At 42.1% G+C, this 16,065-nt stretch overlaps 1 protein-coding gene across 3 annotated transcripts in view; it reads right to left on the bottom strand.

The window, feature by feature from the left end:
* BLOC1S5 (biogenesis of lysosomal organelles complex 1 subunit 5) overlaps positions 1–10,202 on the bottom strand; it is a 29,623-nt gene extending 19,421 nt beyond the window's left edge. For 2 of the 3 annotated variants that reach the window (XR_013394016.1, XM_028737758.2), the window contains exons 1-4: positions 10,013–10,202; positions 6,600–6,682; positions 3,828–3,957; positions 2,681–2,739 (exon numbers count right to left, since the gene is read on the bottom strand). Coding sequence is in view for 2 of the 3 variants with exons in the window: in XM_028737758.2 (XP_028593591.2) it covers positions 2,681–2,739; positions 3,828–3,957; positions 6,600–6,682; positions 10,013–10,133 (393 nt within the window). In the remaining variant the exon portion in view is untranslated. The remainder of the gene's footprint in view (positions 1–2,680; positions 2,740–3,827; positions 3,958–6,599; positions 6,683–10,012) is intronic. The other variant, XM_028737757.2, reaches the window with a different exon arrangement.
* Positions 10,203–16,065: the final 5,863 nt, after the last annotated feature.

Below are 16,065 nucleotides of genomic sequence, written 5' to 3'. Positions count from 1 at the left end.
TTTTCCCCCACATTGTGGTTTTTGCATAGCACACACATGCGCATCATGATTTGTGATATATTGCCAGGTCAAAAACTATGAAATTGATATCACCACATGGACTTCCAACCGAGATTACATATCAATACATTGCCTAGCTCTACCTGAAACCACCTCTTTGGGGCTTTCTTACCATGGTACAGTATTACATCTGCACCAATATTAACTTTAACTGTGGTTAGGTTCAAACTAGTGGCTGACGCCAGCGCTTGAAGTGGGTAAAGGTATACATTGGTGCAGATGCATCATGGCTAAAGGAAAGAATTCGTGTGTAAGCGAAGGGGAGGGAATGTGTGTACCTGTGGTAGACTCCCAATATTTTAGCCAAGTTGAATAAATTGGGAATTTTACATCCATATTACGTATGATATCGTTTAACTGTTATCCATCATTTTCATATACAAATAGAAACATTGACTGTAGCTGCAGCCATCTTACAATGCAGCTCTATTACAGCCTAAAGAGCTGAACAGGTTGCCTATAATAGTGAAGTACAGAACTAACATGGAGAATTAACTTCTTGCACAGTTTTTCCTAATCCTGAGGTTTTAGAATATCTGTATTACAAACAAGCAATGTGCAGCCATGTGAGAGATTCCAGTGAGTCACATGTTCTTATAATATGGCCTTTCATTAAATAACATCCACAAGTATGAAACACTTCCATTTCAATAAGCTGTATTCATAATATGTTCAGTGTTTTCAACTAAGCAGGAAAGATTTACATTTCCATTCTGTTGGATATTTTTTGTTCCACGAAAAATAGGGATTTGGGTTTCTTTAACCATCTCTTTCCCCTTTCTCAAGCTGTGAAGGAAATTCTAAGAAAAACTTTCCACATACTGAGAAAGTGGAAGAGGATCTAGTAACTCCCGTTATTTTTATAGTGCTTCTTGAAGACTTACTAATGGCGGCTCTCCTCAACCTCTTTCTACATTTTTTGAAGCTATTCTGAAGGAAAGTGAGCTTCTAGAACCAACTTTTGTTTTACTGAAGGCACTGCAGGAATCTGCAAATTTCTTGCACATTACCGTTTGGCAGTGTGGCATTTGCCCGTTCTTTTGGAAATGTCTGTACGGGGGAGAGAAAGGGTTAATAGGTAGACCAATAGAAAAGCCCAGAGGCGGAGCCTACCTGTTTTTAAAAGGCTTAGCCAGAGGTTTAGACAGTTGGGAAAATGCAGTTGAAAATAGAGAGACAGTTAGTGCAATTGGTTCTTGTGTGAGGGGAGGTAGAAGAGTTAGAGTGAGTTAGAGACAGGATACAATAAGACTAAGAGGGTAAAGGGTAACAGTGTTTTGAATGCATTTAAAGTTTAGTTGTGTTTGCAATAAACTACAATCTTCGTTGTTAACTTGAGAACCCGACTGAGACGAAGTGTTTTACCGGAGAGAACCTGATTGGTGGCAGCAGATTAGTGGTGTATGGGTCAATAGCCCGTGAAACAACCGGGGGCTCCGTATGAACACCACAGGCAGTCTCAGGGATCATCAGTTTCAACACATGGAACATATCAGAAGTCTGCAGAATGCAAACTATGGATTGGCATTACAGTCATACCTCATGTTACGTCTGCTTCATGTTACGTTATTTCAGGTTACGTCCTGCGGCGACCCGGAAGTACCAGAAAGGGTTACTTCCGGGTTTCGCCTCTCGCGCAGACGCGCAAAATGACATCATGCGCAGAAGTGGTGAATCGCAACCCACACATGTGCAGATGCGCCGCTGTGGGTTGTGCTCTTTTCACGTTGTGAACAGGCCTCCGGAACGGATCCCGTTTGCAACCAGAGGTACTCCTAAATAGCTTTACTTAAAAGCCATACTGGGTTACAAAGTGGCGAAGTCAACATGTTGCCGAAGTTTATGGATTAATAGTAGCACCCTTCAGTCATCTGGAAAGTGTGTTACACATGCGAGGAGGATGTGGGGACTAGGGTGCTAGCTCCCCCCATTGCTGTCTCCTTCCACCTTACATAGGGTGACCTAGAGAAAAAGCAAGCCTCTTGTGGTCATGGAGGCTCTCTGAAACTTTTGGAACCCAAGAAAATCTCAAGGTCCAGAATTGGAGGGTGGGGGGAGCTTCCACAAATACAAGAGGTTCCTTTTCTTCACTGAGTAGCCCTTAACAAGCTGAAAGGCAGAATGGTGGTCGGGGCAGAGGTAGCATAGCTCCCCTTGTGTGTTAGCATGATTTTTCAGTGACAAGAGAGCCGGTATGTACCTAGACAAAAATATTGTATTTAACCGTAAGGCATCCACTACTAAGCATATGCTAAAGCATTCATTAATTGGTTCACAGCTAGTTGTTTCCTCGCTGGCTTATATGCTGTGTTGAATGCAGTATTATAATATAAAGTAAAGACTCAGCAGCGGAACACTTGCTGCTGAGATAGTAAGAACGAACAAACAAATGAACAAAAGAAACCACAAAATCCCGTTTACCATAGCAAAACCTAACTTGCTGTAGGTGTAGGGAAGGAAAAAGTAGAGAAGGAAAGATTGAAGGCGCAGAACAATCATTCTGAAACCATACAGTGTTTTGGTGCAAGGAAAAAACGACATAAAAACTACGCAGACTATCACCAGAATACCTTGCAGGTTAGACCCGGCATTAGTTCTTAACTAGTTTATTAATCCTTACCTTTCTTTCTTCCTGCTCTCTCCCCTGGAGTCTGTTGATCATTTCATTGGCTACCTGTACTGAAATGTATAGGTTACAAATTGTTTCATTGGCTCATCTTAAGGGACACATTTCTGACAGGGGTTATTTAATCTCACTGCACAGAGAAGCTGTGGATCTTAACCATCCTGTGATCTAGTTTCAGTCAGGATGCCCTTGTCAGGATGCCTTTTGACATGACTGGGTAAACTTTAAAAGCCACTGAGATTTTTGAATCAAGGTAGTCTAAATTCTGTGCCTACACATATTCTATTAATTTAAATATTCACTTATGCTGCATAACACTTTTTCTGCTAGTCATTGAGACATTTGGACCTATGCAGGATGCTGAAAAACACTATGTAAAAATGTAATATCCGCAACTATTTTCTGCTTTAAACATGATAACTTATAAATATATGGCTAAAGAGGAATAGAATTATCTCCCAAGTTTTGCTGCCTGTGTATATCTGTGTATATTTTATTTTCCTACATTTATATCCTGCTTTCTTTCCATTATGGGACCCAGGGTGGCATACACATGGTTCCCAGGTGGTCACCCATCCAAACACTAAGCAGATCCAGACTGCTTAGCTTCAGTAAGGTAGTGTACCTTTCAACCATACCATGGGATGTGTGTGTGTTGGATGGTTCCTCCCAGATCCCATCTTGCTGCCTTAGAGCCATGCAGGCCTAACTATGATGCACCGAATTCATGCATCATTTGACATGCCCACCCACTGCTAGCCTTGCTCAGAATGGAATGTTGTTGTTGTTTTTACAGGAAATGGAAGGGTTAACAGCCATAACAAGGAGGGGATAGGGAGGACAATTTGTAAAGTCAGAGACTTCTTTTCATGGTAGTATCTCCTACTGCTGAAAAGGCAAAGTGCTTTTAAAACTAAATAGCAGTTTCCCTCTACAATTAAAACATCAGGGAAAGCTCAGGATGAAAATACTCACATCTTTATCTCCTTTTGAATATGGCTCATAATGATGTGAATAAAAGGGCCACCAGATGGCTACTTTACATAAAGACTCCAACTTTATGTGGAGCTGTTTAGTGTCTGTCTAAGAATCCAAACACTTTGTAAAAGGCATAGAAGAAAACCAATAATTTCTAGCTTACATCTCCCGAGAGCTTCATTTAGGTTCCCCTGCATCATTTGTTCACACTTTGGCAGAGTTTGGTCATTTGTCTCAAAAGTTGTGTTCTTCAAGTTTTCAAGAACCCGCACTTCTCGGAAACCACGCTTTTCCTATAGAGAAAGTTAAAAAGAGGGAATTTCTATATATTCCACGAGGTTCATTTGCTGTTATTTAGATGCTACCTTGAAGTTGGTAAATGGACCCCCCCTTTAAAAATGTTTTTAAACAGTACAGAATATCTAGACCTTTCTCACTTAATGCTTCTAAACGTTTATGGAGCACAACCTCATTATCAACACACCTCATTTTTCAAAAACGAAAAATATACCCAAAGTTTTGCTTTTGCTCATTTCATCAACAATTCTTAACAGAAACCAACTGGAAGCTATCACTAAATTCAGGGTCCACACACACCTCTGCTCTGGCCATTCAGCTTGAAGTTTTGCTGCCATCTTGTGGAAAATATATTCAACATTTAAAAACAAGAAAACCCCAAAGGTATCTAGTTAATATGGGAAAATATAGGTTTGATTACATTATAGGTAATTTTAAAAGATGCTTTCATTTTTCAGACAGGTTATGAAAATCAAGAACTTAGTATTATTTCCTTGGGATAATTTTAAATGTTGCAGGTATGGGAAGGAGATTCCCCATGAATGCTCTCAAATGCCTATTTCTTTGCACCAGTTCCTCCTCCTCCCCTGCTGGCCTTTTCCTGCTACTGCTATCATTTGTTCCTTCATGAAAACATGGAGAGAGAGAAAACTAATGTGGTAGTTTCTTCTATTAGAAACAGCAGCAGTGACAGTATTAAAGACAGTGGCAAGAGACAAGGAGAGGTGTGTCTTTTCATCTGGATGGATCTTAAAGGGCAGATAAACAGTAAGGCCAGAAGCCGTACAATCTGATCTTTTATTAAAAAGTAAAAAAACAAAGAAAAATCACACCAATAGTCTTTGTGGTGGTAAATGAAACTACAAGTTTTAGATGCTTTGAAACACTGCTAAATTATTATTTTCATGCTTTTAAAGATCTGGTCCCCAAATGTCAGCAGCTGGCATTTTCAAGAGACAGAGTCATGAGCAATGCAAACATCCAAAAGCTGCAGATAATCTGTTCCATATTTACTTGTCAAAAAAGTTCATACGAAAGAAAGATAAGAGGGCAGAAAAAAACAAGAAAATTTGCAAGAAATAAAAAGGAAAGGAAAAGAATGAATAAATTCCCCTCGAAAAGAGATAATGAAACAGGATATCAAGATGTTGCAAACACAATCTTCAATGATAATAAACCAGGAAATAGAGTGGGAAATTAAATATTTAAAGCAGAAACAATTTGAACAAGCCAGGGAAATTATTGGCTTGGAAAATAAAGAAGAAACAAGAAAAACCCTGCATTAATGGAATAAATGTAGGAGGCGGAGTTGTGGAAAATCTGAAAGAAATAAGAAATCTTCAATGGTATATTGGGCAAGAGATATTGGTAATAATATAGAAATGGATGGGAATATTTATGGAATGTGGATATAAAATTTACAGCAGGTTATAGTTTAAGAGAAAGCTATATGAAAATGCTATATAGATAGTACCTAACACCTAGTAGATTGGCAGTAATGTATAAATCCAAATCAAATATGTGTTGGAGAAAGAGAAAGAAGGTACAGTACCTTTTTTCTTTTGTGGTGGTCTTGTAATAAGGTTAAAGTTTACTGAAAAAGATGTTTAAGCTAACATTTATTTAAAAAAACAGAACCTTTTCTTTCAGGAATTATAGGATCAGAACTACCTAAACAGTATAGAAATTTATTTATGTATGCAACCACAGCTGCAAGAATGTTAAGGTAAAGGTACCCCTGCCCATACGGGCCAGTCGTGTCCGACTCTAGGGTTGTGCGCCCATCTCACTTAAGAGGCTGGGGGCCAGCGCTGTCCGGAGACACTTCCGGGTCACGTGGCCAGCGTGACAAAGCTGCATCTGGTGAGCCAGAGCCGCACACGGAAACGCCGTTTACCTTCCCGCTAGAAAGCGGTCCCTATTTATCTACTTGCACCCGAGGGTGCTTTCGAACTGCTAGGTTGGCAGGCGCTGGGACCGAACAACAGGAGCTCACCCCGCCACGGGGATTCGAACTGCCGACCTTTCGATCGGCAAGTTCTAGGCACTGAGGCTTTAACCCACAGCGCCACCCGCGTCCCCCCGCAAGAATGTTATTTGCCCAAAAATGGAAAAAAGAAAAGGTCCTGATGAGAAAGGAATGGATACAGAAGTTAAGGACTATGCAGAAACAGCAAAACTTACCAGAAGAATAAGAAATCAAGATAACAATATTTTTTTAAGGAATTGCAATGGTTTATTGAGTATTTACAAACAAACTGTAAACAGATTAAGACACTGGCAGGATCAATGTAAAAACCTGCAGTTTCAAGATATATATGAGATATATACGAGAATATATAACAGAATATGTTGAGATAATTTGGAGCATGCAGGAAGATGGAAAGCAATGTAAAGAACCACAGAAAGAGGGGGAAGGAGTCGGGAGTATGAAATGTTAACATGATGATTGAATAACTGTTGTAATTTATAAAAATATTTACTTGTCAGAATGATGGGTATATTATTTATAAAAAAGATTAACAGCCATTCATGAAACATTTCTCTGAAATCTTAAGATGACTGTACTTTAGAACTATCCCTCCCCCATTTACAAGGTACAGGTACATTATTTGAAAATATAGAATATCAAACCTACTTCAAATTCTTTAATGAAATAACGAATTTCTCCTTGAATAACCGGTCTGTGATCCAAAAGTCTGGAATATATTTCTCCAACATCTATAAGAAAAGTAACAAGACATGTTCATGATAAATAAAAACATGTATGCATTATCAAGGACCTGCAAAAAATCATGGTGGTTCTTGCCTCTCCGATATTCCCTCTCTTCCAACCCCCAAACTCCATCTCCTCTTTTGGCAGGCCACTTCTTCCTTTCTATTGTACTTTATCTTTTTCACTCTTTTTCCATTAGCTACATGGAGGGAACAGCCTTCAGGATGACGTTGAAATAGTTTTGCTAGACTTGCTGCCTTATAGTGAAATAATATCAATCATCACGGTCTGCCCCTAATATCAGTCCTGGGTGATATATGGATATATCGCCCAGGTCTAGTTCCAAGTTTGAATGCAGTAAAACAGCCAATGAATTACAGTGGTACCTCGGGTTACATATGCTTCAGGTTACAGACTTCGCTAACCCAGAAATAGTACCTCAGGTTAAGAACTTTGCTTCAGGATGAGAACAGAAATCGTGCTCCGGCGGCACGGCAGCAGCGGGAGGCCCCATTAGCTAAAGTGGTGCTTCAGGTTAAGAACAGTTTCAGGTTAAGAACGGACCTCTGGAATGAATTAAGTACTTAACCCGAGGTACCACTGTATACGAAGCCTGGGCTGTATCACCCTTAAAATGCCGTCCCCTTGGCTAACAGAGGAGGCAGCCATACATGTAAAGGGCCTTTTAAATATGAAAGGATAGGCACATAACTTTGCAACATTAAGTTGTACTTTGCTTCCTAAAGAAAGAAAAAAGGCAATTAGAACTGTAGACAGAATAATATTCAACAGAAATAACTGAGCTTTTTAAAGCTTGTACACAGAGATTAATGAAAATTTTTCAAATGTTTTCTAAAATAGTTGGAGTAGCACATTTTTAAAGAAATAAAAGAGGCCTTACTAACTTTATTATTATTCAACTCATTGGGGTTTTTATGCTCAGTCTGTACCCTTTCCATCTTTGACATTGTCAAGCCTCTCAACATTTGCCACCACTCTCCAAGCTGAAAGGTCTTGCAGTTCAATCATAACTTTTGGGATTTTAAAAACCTGATCTATGTAGAATTAGTTGTACCTAAACCCATGTATAGGGACGCAGGTGGCGCTGTGGGTTAAACCACAGAGCCTAGGACTTGCCGATCAGAAGGTTGGCGGTTTGAATCCCCATGACGGGGTGAGCTCTCGTTGCTCGGTCCCTGCTCCTGCCAACATAGCAGTTCAAAAGCACGTCAAAATGCAAGTAGATAAATAGGTATTGCTCTGGCGGGAAGGTAAACGGCGTTTCTATGCGCTGCTCTGGTTCGCCGGAAGCGGCTTAGTAATGCTGGCCACATGACCCGGAAGCTGTACAACGGCTCCCTCGGCCAATAAAGTGAGATGAGTGCCGCAACCCCAGAGTCAGTCACAACTGGACCTAATGGTCAGGAGTACCTTTACCTTTAAACCCATGTATAATCTAGCATAGGACTGGATTGTTAGGAATTTTTCAGAGCAATTAGAGGATCCCAGCGCTAATCTCTAAGCAATTTCCAAAGATCTGAAATCAGGCATGTAACAAGGAGTAACAATTTTTGTGGACTTTTATATGCAAAGGAAATATTTGCAGGGAATATTGTACCCAAACACTGTTCTGACTATGGCTGAATCCACATTACAGCTCCTTATTTGTAAGGCAGCACTATACTAATCCTACCCCCACCACTCAATTGCTGCTCAAGCAGCACACTGTATAGAATACCATGCCAAAAGTCCCTTGTTAATAATATGAGTCTGCATTACACAGCACTGGGAAGCACAGTAAAAAGTGGAATGATCTGCATGGCATTTGAAAGGTATCCCACCTGTCTAAGTTGCATTCCCTTTCCTTTGCCACCAATGTTGTGGTGTATCTGCAGCAACACAACCAGACGCCTTCATCTGCCCATAGCTGTCAACTTTCTCCTTTTCTTGTGAGGAATCCTATTCGGAATAAGGGGATTTCCCTTAAAAAAAAGGGAAACGTTGACAGCTCTGCATCTGCCCCAGCTGCAACAAAGCATGTCTTTCTCAAATCACAGTCACAGCAGGTGCTGCAACTTTCCAACAGTTTGACTTCCCCCCCAAAGCTGCACTCCTCTATTGTCTCCCGCGGCAGACAGATGCCAACAAAATTAACGATAAAACCTGTATTTATCCGGGCAGGGGGCGTTGCCAATTTTTGTCCTCGCTCAGAGTGCCATATTACCAAAGTATGCCCTGTTCTCAGGCCAGAAAAGTGCTGGAGGTTCCAGGGGGGGTGAGCTGTTCCAGGTCTGGCTTTGCAGCAAAGCCTTCCAAATCCATGGATCCTCAGAGTCAAACACTTGGCAACTTTTAAACGTTTTAAGAAAATGGAATAATTTGCAGTACAAACACCGCTGGATACTCAAAAGGACGTTCAGTGGGACTTACTCTCAGGCATAGTATTGCAACCTAAGAACGAGGCACAATGGTTGGCTATTGTTGCTGTTAGGTGCTTAACACTGTTAGAACTGGAAGAATTTAGAAAATACAAGGCCATGACTTGCTAGTTACTCTTAAAAGTCAGGCAGAGGAATCTCGGCTGGCTTGCCAGCATGTATGTTGGCCTGTTTTGTTTTATTTGTTTTGTCATTCGCTCCACTCACCCTCGGAATGTGGCCCTTGGAAAACGGTCCACGTTAAAATTTCCTCTCAGGCTGAATGAGATTCCCATCCCTGGAATATCACTCTTATTTTATACTCAACTTTTAGTAACCTTTTAGAAAAGGGTGGGCAACAACCCATTTAAAAGTATATTCTCTCAATGATTATCTGGAAGAGAGCAGATAAGGAGTTTCTTATGAATATGCTCTTATTTGTTTCCACTGTTCATACTAACAGAGTAGATCTCCTCTTCAAATAAAACTCTTCCTTCCACAGAATTTTTTCACAGTGAGATGCATAACTTACCTAGGATCCAAATTATCAAATGTTATGCAAGTTACACGGCCATGGCCATTTTTTTTGGAGTCTGCAATCCCATTTACACACCTCTTTAAAAAGCACCGCGGAACTCGGTTTCACGAGTTCCTCACGAGTTATCCAATTTCCCCAGGTCTAGCGCCCCTTTCCGTTTGTAAGTAAAACCTTTGCAACAGCCGCCTAAACTAGAGAAGCCCATTCAAACAAGACATGTTTACACGCATGCGCTCCAGGAGGAGCCTTTCCAACTTGAGAACCTATGCCGCGCATGCGCTCTAGGAAACTTTTCAGACTGAGGAAACCGATGCTGCGCATGCGCACCACCCGCGTTTGTTATTCTCTCACTGAGGGTTAAAAATCCGAGCCCTTCTTACCCTTTAATATAGGATGTGAGGACGACGCCCCCAGGGAGCCTCGCTTCTTACTAGCGCCGCCGGACAGGGGCGGCTCTCCAGATTTACTTGGGCTGAGGGTCACGGGACCCCCACCGTTCATCTCGTTCCTTACTGCCAGCAACCGCCACGGTGGGGCTGACTTTGGGCTCAATGCTTGGACAGCGCATGCGCAGCTGCCATAGTGTGTGTGAGGGAGCAGGGCGGGGAAGCCTTGCGAGTTCAGCGCATGCACAAGGAGCGCGCTTTCGTTTTGCAGGGAAGTTCGCAGCCCGAGTGCGGGAGGGGGAGGGGTCGATCGCTGTGACGTCACCCAAGCCTATCTCCTCGTTCAATGCTGTCATGATGGTTAGTGTTAAAGAGTTTAAAAGAAATCAGCCTCCAGTTGGGATAAGATAGCTAGATCCCTTTGTGTTTGTGTGCGAGCGTGTTCTTATTTTTTTACTTTTACATTCTTGTACTCATTTATCTCCCGCCCCTGGACTTTATAATGTAAAAATGCTGCTTTTAATTTGGAGGGGCTGTATTTTTCATTTTTTAAATGCAAGTTTTCTAACTGTTTGGATGCCTGACAGTGCAATCCTAACTCTGTCTACTCAGAAGTGGCACTGACTTCAATGCAATATACCCCCTGGTAATCCATAGGGCGGGTGGCGCTGTGGGTTAAACTACAGAGCCTAGGACTTGCCGATCAGAAGGTCGGCGGTTCAGATCCCCGTGACGGGGTGAGCTCCCGTTGCTTAGTCCCTGCTCCTGCCAACCTAGCAGTTCAAAAGCACAGCAAAGTGCAAGTAGACAAATAGGTACCACTCCGGTGGGAAGGTAAACAGCGTTTCTGTGTGCTGCTCTGGTTCGCCAGAAGCGGCTTAGTCATGCTGGCCACATGACCCGGAAGCTGTACGCCGGCTCCCTCGGCCAATAAAGCAAGATAAGCGCCGCAACCCCAGAGTCGGCCACGACTGGAACTAATGGTCAGGGGTCCCTTTACCTTTAGGATTGCAGCCTTTGTTGATGGGTGATTGGTTTTGTATTTTAAATTTTTACCGTTTTTTTATTTTAAGCAGCTTGAAAGCCTTTTAAGAGGGTTTTAAACTCAATGCACATTGAATGCCCATTTACAATGTGCAACTTCTCCTGGGAACTGTAGTTTATTAGGAGTACTGGAAATTGTAGGTCTGTGAGGGAAAAACTATAGGGTTCTAGAATGATTTGTGGTAATTCATGTGCTTTAAATGTGCTCTGAGTGCCCTCTGAATGTATGGTGTGAATCTGCCCTCGATAGACGGTAAAAACATGTCATAAAATAAAAAGCATTGTTGATTGTTTTGATTGTTGCTCAAAACATTTAAGGTGTAGACTGATTGCCTAGCCACCTCCTTCTCCATCTTTCCTCAGGCACACCGGGACACCAGAACCATAAAGAGAGAGCATCAAGAACAGCTGTAGAAAAAGCCAAATACTGTACAGCCATACCTCGGGTTACAGACGCTTCAGGTTGTGCGTTTTCAGGTTGTGCACCGCGCCGAACCCGGAGGTACCGGAATGGGTTACTTCTGTGTTTCAGCGCATGCGCAGAAGCGCCAAATCGCAACCCGCGTGTGCGCAGATGCGGCACTGTGGGTTGCGAACGTGCCTCCCGCATGGATCACGTTCGCAACCCAAGCGTCCACTGTACACACAAACACCAATATTGCACCAACTTCCCTTTCACCTAACCCAATGAGCTGTACAGAGGAAGCATGGTTAATGTAGATAGCATCTCTTTAGGTTGTGGGTAGTGAAATTCTGATGGTGAGGGCAGTGCAATAGGAAGCAAGAAAATTTGGGGCTGGTGTTGTCTTGGACACTTGCATGGACTGCACAGAAGGCCCTTGTAAACTGTATTATACCCATATTTTTCCCTCCATGGAGGGAGCACCAAGGTGTAAAGGCAGCTGTCAGAAAGATACAGTAGAGTCAGCTGTGAAGTGATTTAGCAAAAACAGGCTTTGGAGGGGAGTGGTAGGCAGGTGGTATTTGCTACTTGCCCACAACTACGGCTATTCTGTAGTGTGCTTTTGTGGCAGCACTATCCACTGGGTTATTCATAATGTTGTTGATCAATAATATAGTGTCAATAATTTTCCAGGTGTTGCTTTGAGAATTTCCTTCCTATCTGCTCCAATCACCAAATAAGATTTTAGCACCAGTTCATATCCAAAGACAGGACTTTCACCTTGCAACCAATTGTCAGATGTCGAGGTGCCTCATATCTGTTTCCCTACCCCTTGCACAGAGATAATTTTTCCTACAGGAAAGAGCACATATGTTTCTGATAGCGAAACAGCTATTTTGGCACAAGTGTATGACTCCTGCAGTCATACAGCCAAACATGCAGGCTACATTTCATACACGATAGTCTAAATGCCTTGTTCTATAGAGATATTTCTATGCAGTGGGGGGAAATGCAATGTATGAATTACAGAACTGAACTGAATGGCAGCCAGTTTTGTAACAGGTGGCCTTCAAAGCCAAAAATTTTGCTTTCATAAAATAGGGTCTGGTGCACAGGTGCACAATTCAGGTTGTTGCTTTTTTGCATTGTATGCTCACATAATTTTGTCACAGTTTAGTCACTGAAGCGGTTTTTTCTTTCTAATGGAAAGGAAAGCAGGCAGTAGTTATAAAAAGGCAGCGTTTGCAGATCCTGTACCTGTCAGTTCATACGATAGAGTCATCAAGTCATAAAGCTCTGGGAATATTTATGGCTCTGAGCATGAAAATCAACATATGTAGTCATCATATAGAGTTTTGGGGAAGATTTACTAAACAAATTGTGTCACTTTTGCCTTGCTAGGGAACCCGCTTTCTCTTTTAGGGATCATCTTGCCATTTATGATTAGTGTTAGCGGCTTTCTGGATTGTAAAATCTTCGGATTAACATGCCGAGTCCTGTCATTTTTCCCACAGGCTGTCTAGCAATGATAATCCACTAAAGGATTGTTTCATCCAAGTGGCGGTGTTTGAGTCAAATGCTGGCAACAGGCAGGGAAACCCAAACCTGTTGAGGCAGACTTCTCATGACACACAAAGATTTGGAATGACAGCCTTTAAGAGAGGGGTTGGGGGGGGTGAGCAGAAAGGGAGACATACATTGCGTGAGCAGAATAAGTCCATGGGCAGCATCTGTGATGGAAGACTGAGACCGTGGTCGTGATTGTTGGAAGTTTGTGGGCTGTGATGATGATCCTGGTCAGAGCAGGCCTGGGGCTGCACTCTTTGGAGTAGTTGCCTTGTCAGATTAGTCATACAGTTACCATATTTGATGCTCAACCTGGACAGACAGGCCTGCCAGGCAGGAACTGCTCAGGCAGATGATGTTAGGGGGAGCACAAAAATTATCCACTGCAAGACTAAGAAGACAGATGACACCCAGCAGGAACAGCAAGCCAAATCCACGGAATCCACAATACAGCTGGCTGGCCCTAGGCTACCTGCCTCTTTGAAGTGGAATAGACATCACCGACGAGCTGTCACGTTAGATCATGAGACTGGAAAAAGCTGAAAGAGATTTAGTTCATCCAATAAAATGGAAAGTTTAATGGCTCCATATCTTCCTAAAGGGGGCCAAGGTAACACAGGAATGGAAAAGGGGGAATCCTTAAGATGCAACCACAATAAAAAATTACCAACCTCCCCCCTTTTTTATGGGGAGTGAAGGATGAGCCAGGCTCTCTTCAGCAGCAGCTGAAATGATTACAGTCACTACCCATACAGGAAATAAAAGTTACGCCTGCAGAAACGCTAGGCAAAGCGGTAACAAGCAATCACTACAAAATCAAGCTCCCTCTCCAATCTTTAACTTCTTTCTACATTTCTCTAAAGCTTGGGGGCTATAGCTAATGATATAAATCCACCACACATGACACAGAATGCTAGAATGCGAAGGTTGTGTACGTGAGAGTGCGTGCAAGAATCTGTATATTCAAAAAGCATACGAATATACAACAGGGGTACTTTCTTATAAATGCTTTGTGATAAAGATTTGACCAGATTTATTTGAAAGCGAAAGGACATAATTTCATTTCACTACATCAGAAGTATAGCACTATGGTTTCTAATGCACAGAAAAGTGTTTAAAGTGTAGGGAGGATATATGAAATGGAATGTTCTGATAATGGAGAACAGCAGGCTTGTCTAATTATGGATGCCGAGAAGAAATATTGCTCTCCAAAGGGCAAAAGTTAAAAAGCCACCAATCTATTAAACTGCCACATTTCTACAAGTTTTAGATTGATGGTTAGAAGTCCATAGAAACAGGGGAGGCAGTTTTTCTTTTATTTTTAAAAATGTAAATGAGATAGGATTGAATATGTATTTAATTCTATGACAAAAAAAAGATAAAAAGTGAAATATGGCCAGTCCAGAGTAAGGACAGTTTAAAGCAGGATAATAGATCCCTATAAATTTAATGGAAACTATCACTAGAAAAGATAAGAGATAGCAGCTGTCCTACCTGCAGGCAGAAACCTTTTAAAACTTTTCTTCCCAATCTTTTGTTTTCTGACGACTTAACTCCTATGAGTGATGGTATAGGGCAAAGTTGTATCCGTACTGCTTAAGTCAAAGAAATAGTATTATCTTACTAACGGTAATAGTAGCTAACCTGTTTTGAGACTGCATGGCTATAAATGCATATTTAAGTTTATTATATTCCCCCCCCCCCCACACACCTTTCTCCCCAAGGAGCTCAAGATGGTGCACATAGTTCTCTCCCTCATTTAATCTCCAGAACTCTGAGAGTTAGGTTAGGCTGAAAGGAGGCGCAGGTTAACTCTGTGTCCAGGGCAGCTGTCTACCAGCTCCACCTGGTACGCAGGCTAAGACCCTACCTGCCAGCGAACTGTCTTACCAGAGTGGTGCATGCTCTAGTTATCTCACGCTTGGACTACTGCAACGCGCTCTACGTGGGGCTACCTTTGAAGGTGACCCGGAAACTGCAATTAATCCAGAATGCGGCAGCTAGACTAGTGACTGGGAGTGGCCGCCAGGACCACATAACACCGGTTCTGAGAGATCTGCATTGGCTCCCAGTACGTTTCCGAGCACGATTCAAAGTGTTGGTGCTGACCTTTAAAGCCCTAAACGGCCTCGGTTCTGTATACCTGAAGGAGTGTCTCCACCCCCATCGTTCAGCCCGGACACTGAGATCCAGTGCCGAGGGCCTTCTGGTGGTTCCCTCATTGCGAGAAGTGAGGCTACAGGGAACCAGACAGAGGGCCTTCTCGGTAGTGGCGCCCACCCTGTGGAACGCCCTCCCATCAGATGTCAAAGAGATAAATAATTACCTGACATTCAGAAGACATCTTAAGGCAGCCCTGTTCAGGGAAGTTTTTAATATGTAACGCTGTACTGTTTTTAACACTGATTGGGAGCCGCCCAGAGTGGCTGGGGAAACTCAGCCAGATGGGCGGGGTATAAATAATAAATTATTATTATTATTTACCCAACAGTATGTAAATATATAAATGGTACTTTCATAGGACACCTCGAGATCACTCTTTGAATTTCGTACTTTTCCATGGCACTGCCATATCCCTTGCTGTGCATAGGAAGATTCTTATTCTTCTGCCACTTTAAAACAAAGTGTTTCATACCAGACGGAACCAAGACAGATTGCCACATGTCTGAACCCATTACAAGGTGTGGGAAATTACTGGTGTGGGAAATCACCTGACAATGGATTGAAAATCATTTCATCCCGGTGTGCATAGCAAGGATAACATTAAGGAGGAATAAATAAATACATTTCTCATCAAACGTGAACAATGATTTAAAGCCCCAGGTTAGGTTAATGCTCTTCATTCTATCCAACTATTGGGGGGGGGGTGCTCTCTCATAAAAGCAAAGCAGAATATTTGTTGTTACTTAAAATGGGGCTGGCCAATGCAATTCTTCTAAATAAAACAATAATAGCAGCTAAGAAAGAGATAAAGTGGTGGGTCTCATGCTATCTACTATATAATGATGGACACTATGTATGTAGCAGTTTCTGC

The sequence above is a fragment of the Podarcis muralis genome, chromosome 8 (assembly GCF_964188315.1).
Source record: "Podarcis muralis chromosome 8, rPodMur119.hap1.1, whole genome shotgun sequence".
In the NCBI taxonomy this organism is placed as follows: Eukaryota; Metazoa; Chordata; class Lepidosauria; order Squamata; family Lacertidae; genus Podarcis; species Podarcis muralis.
The sequence above is the reverse complement of the archived record's forward strand: the minus strand, read 5'-3'. Positions and strand labels throughout refer to the sequence as shown.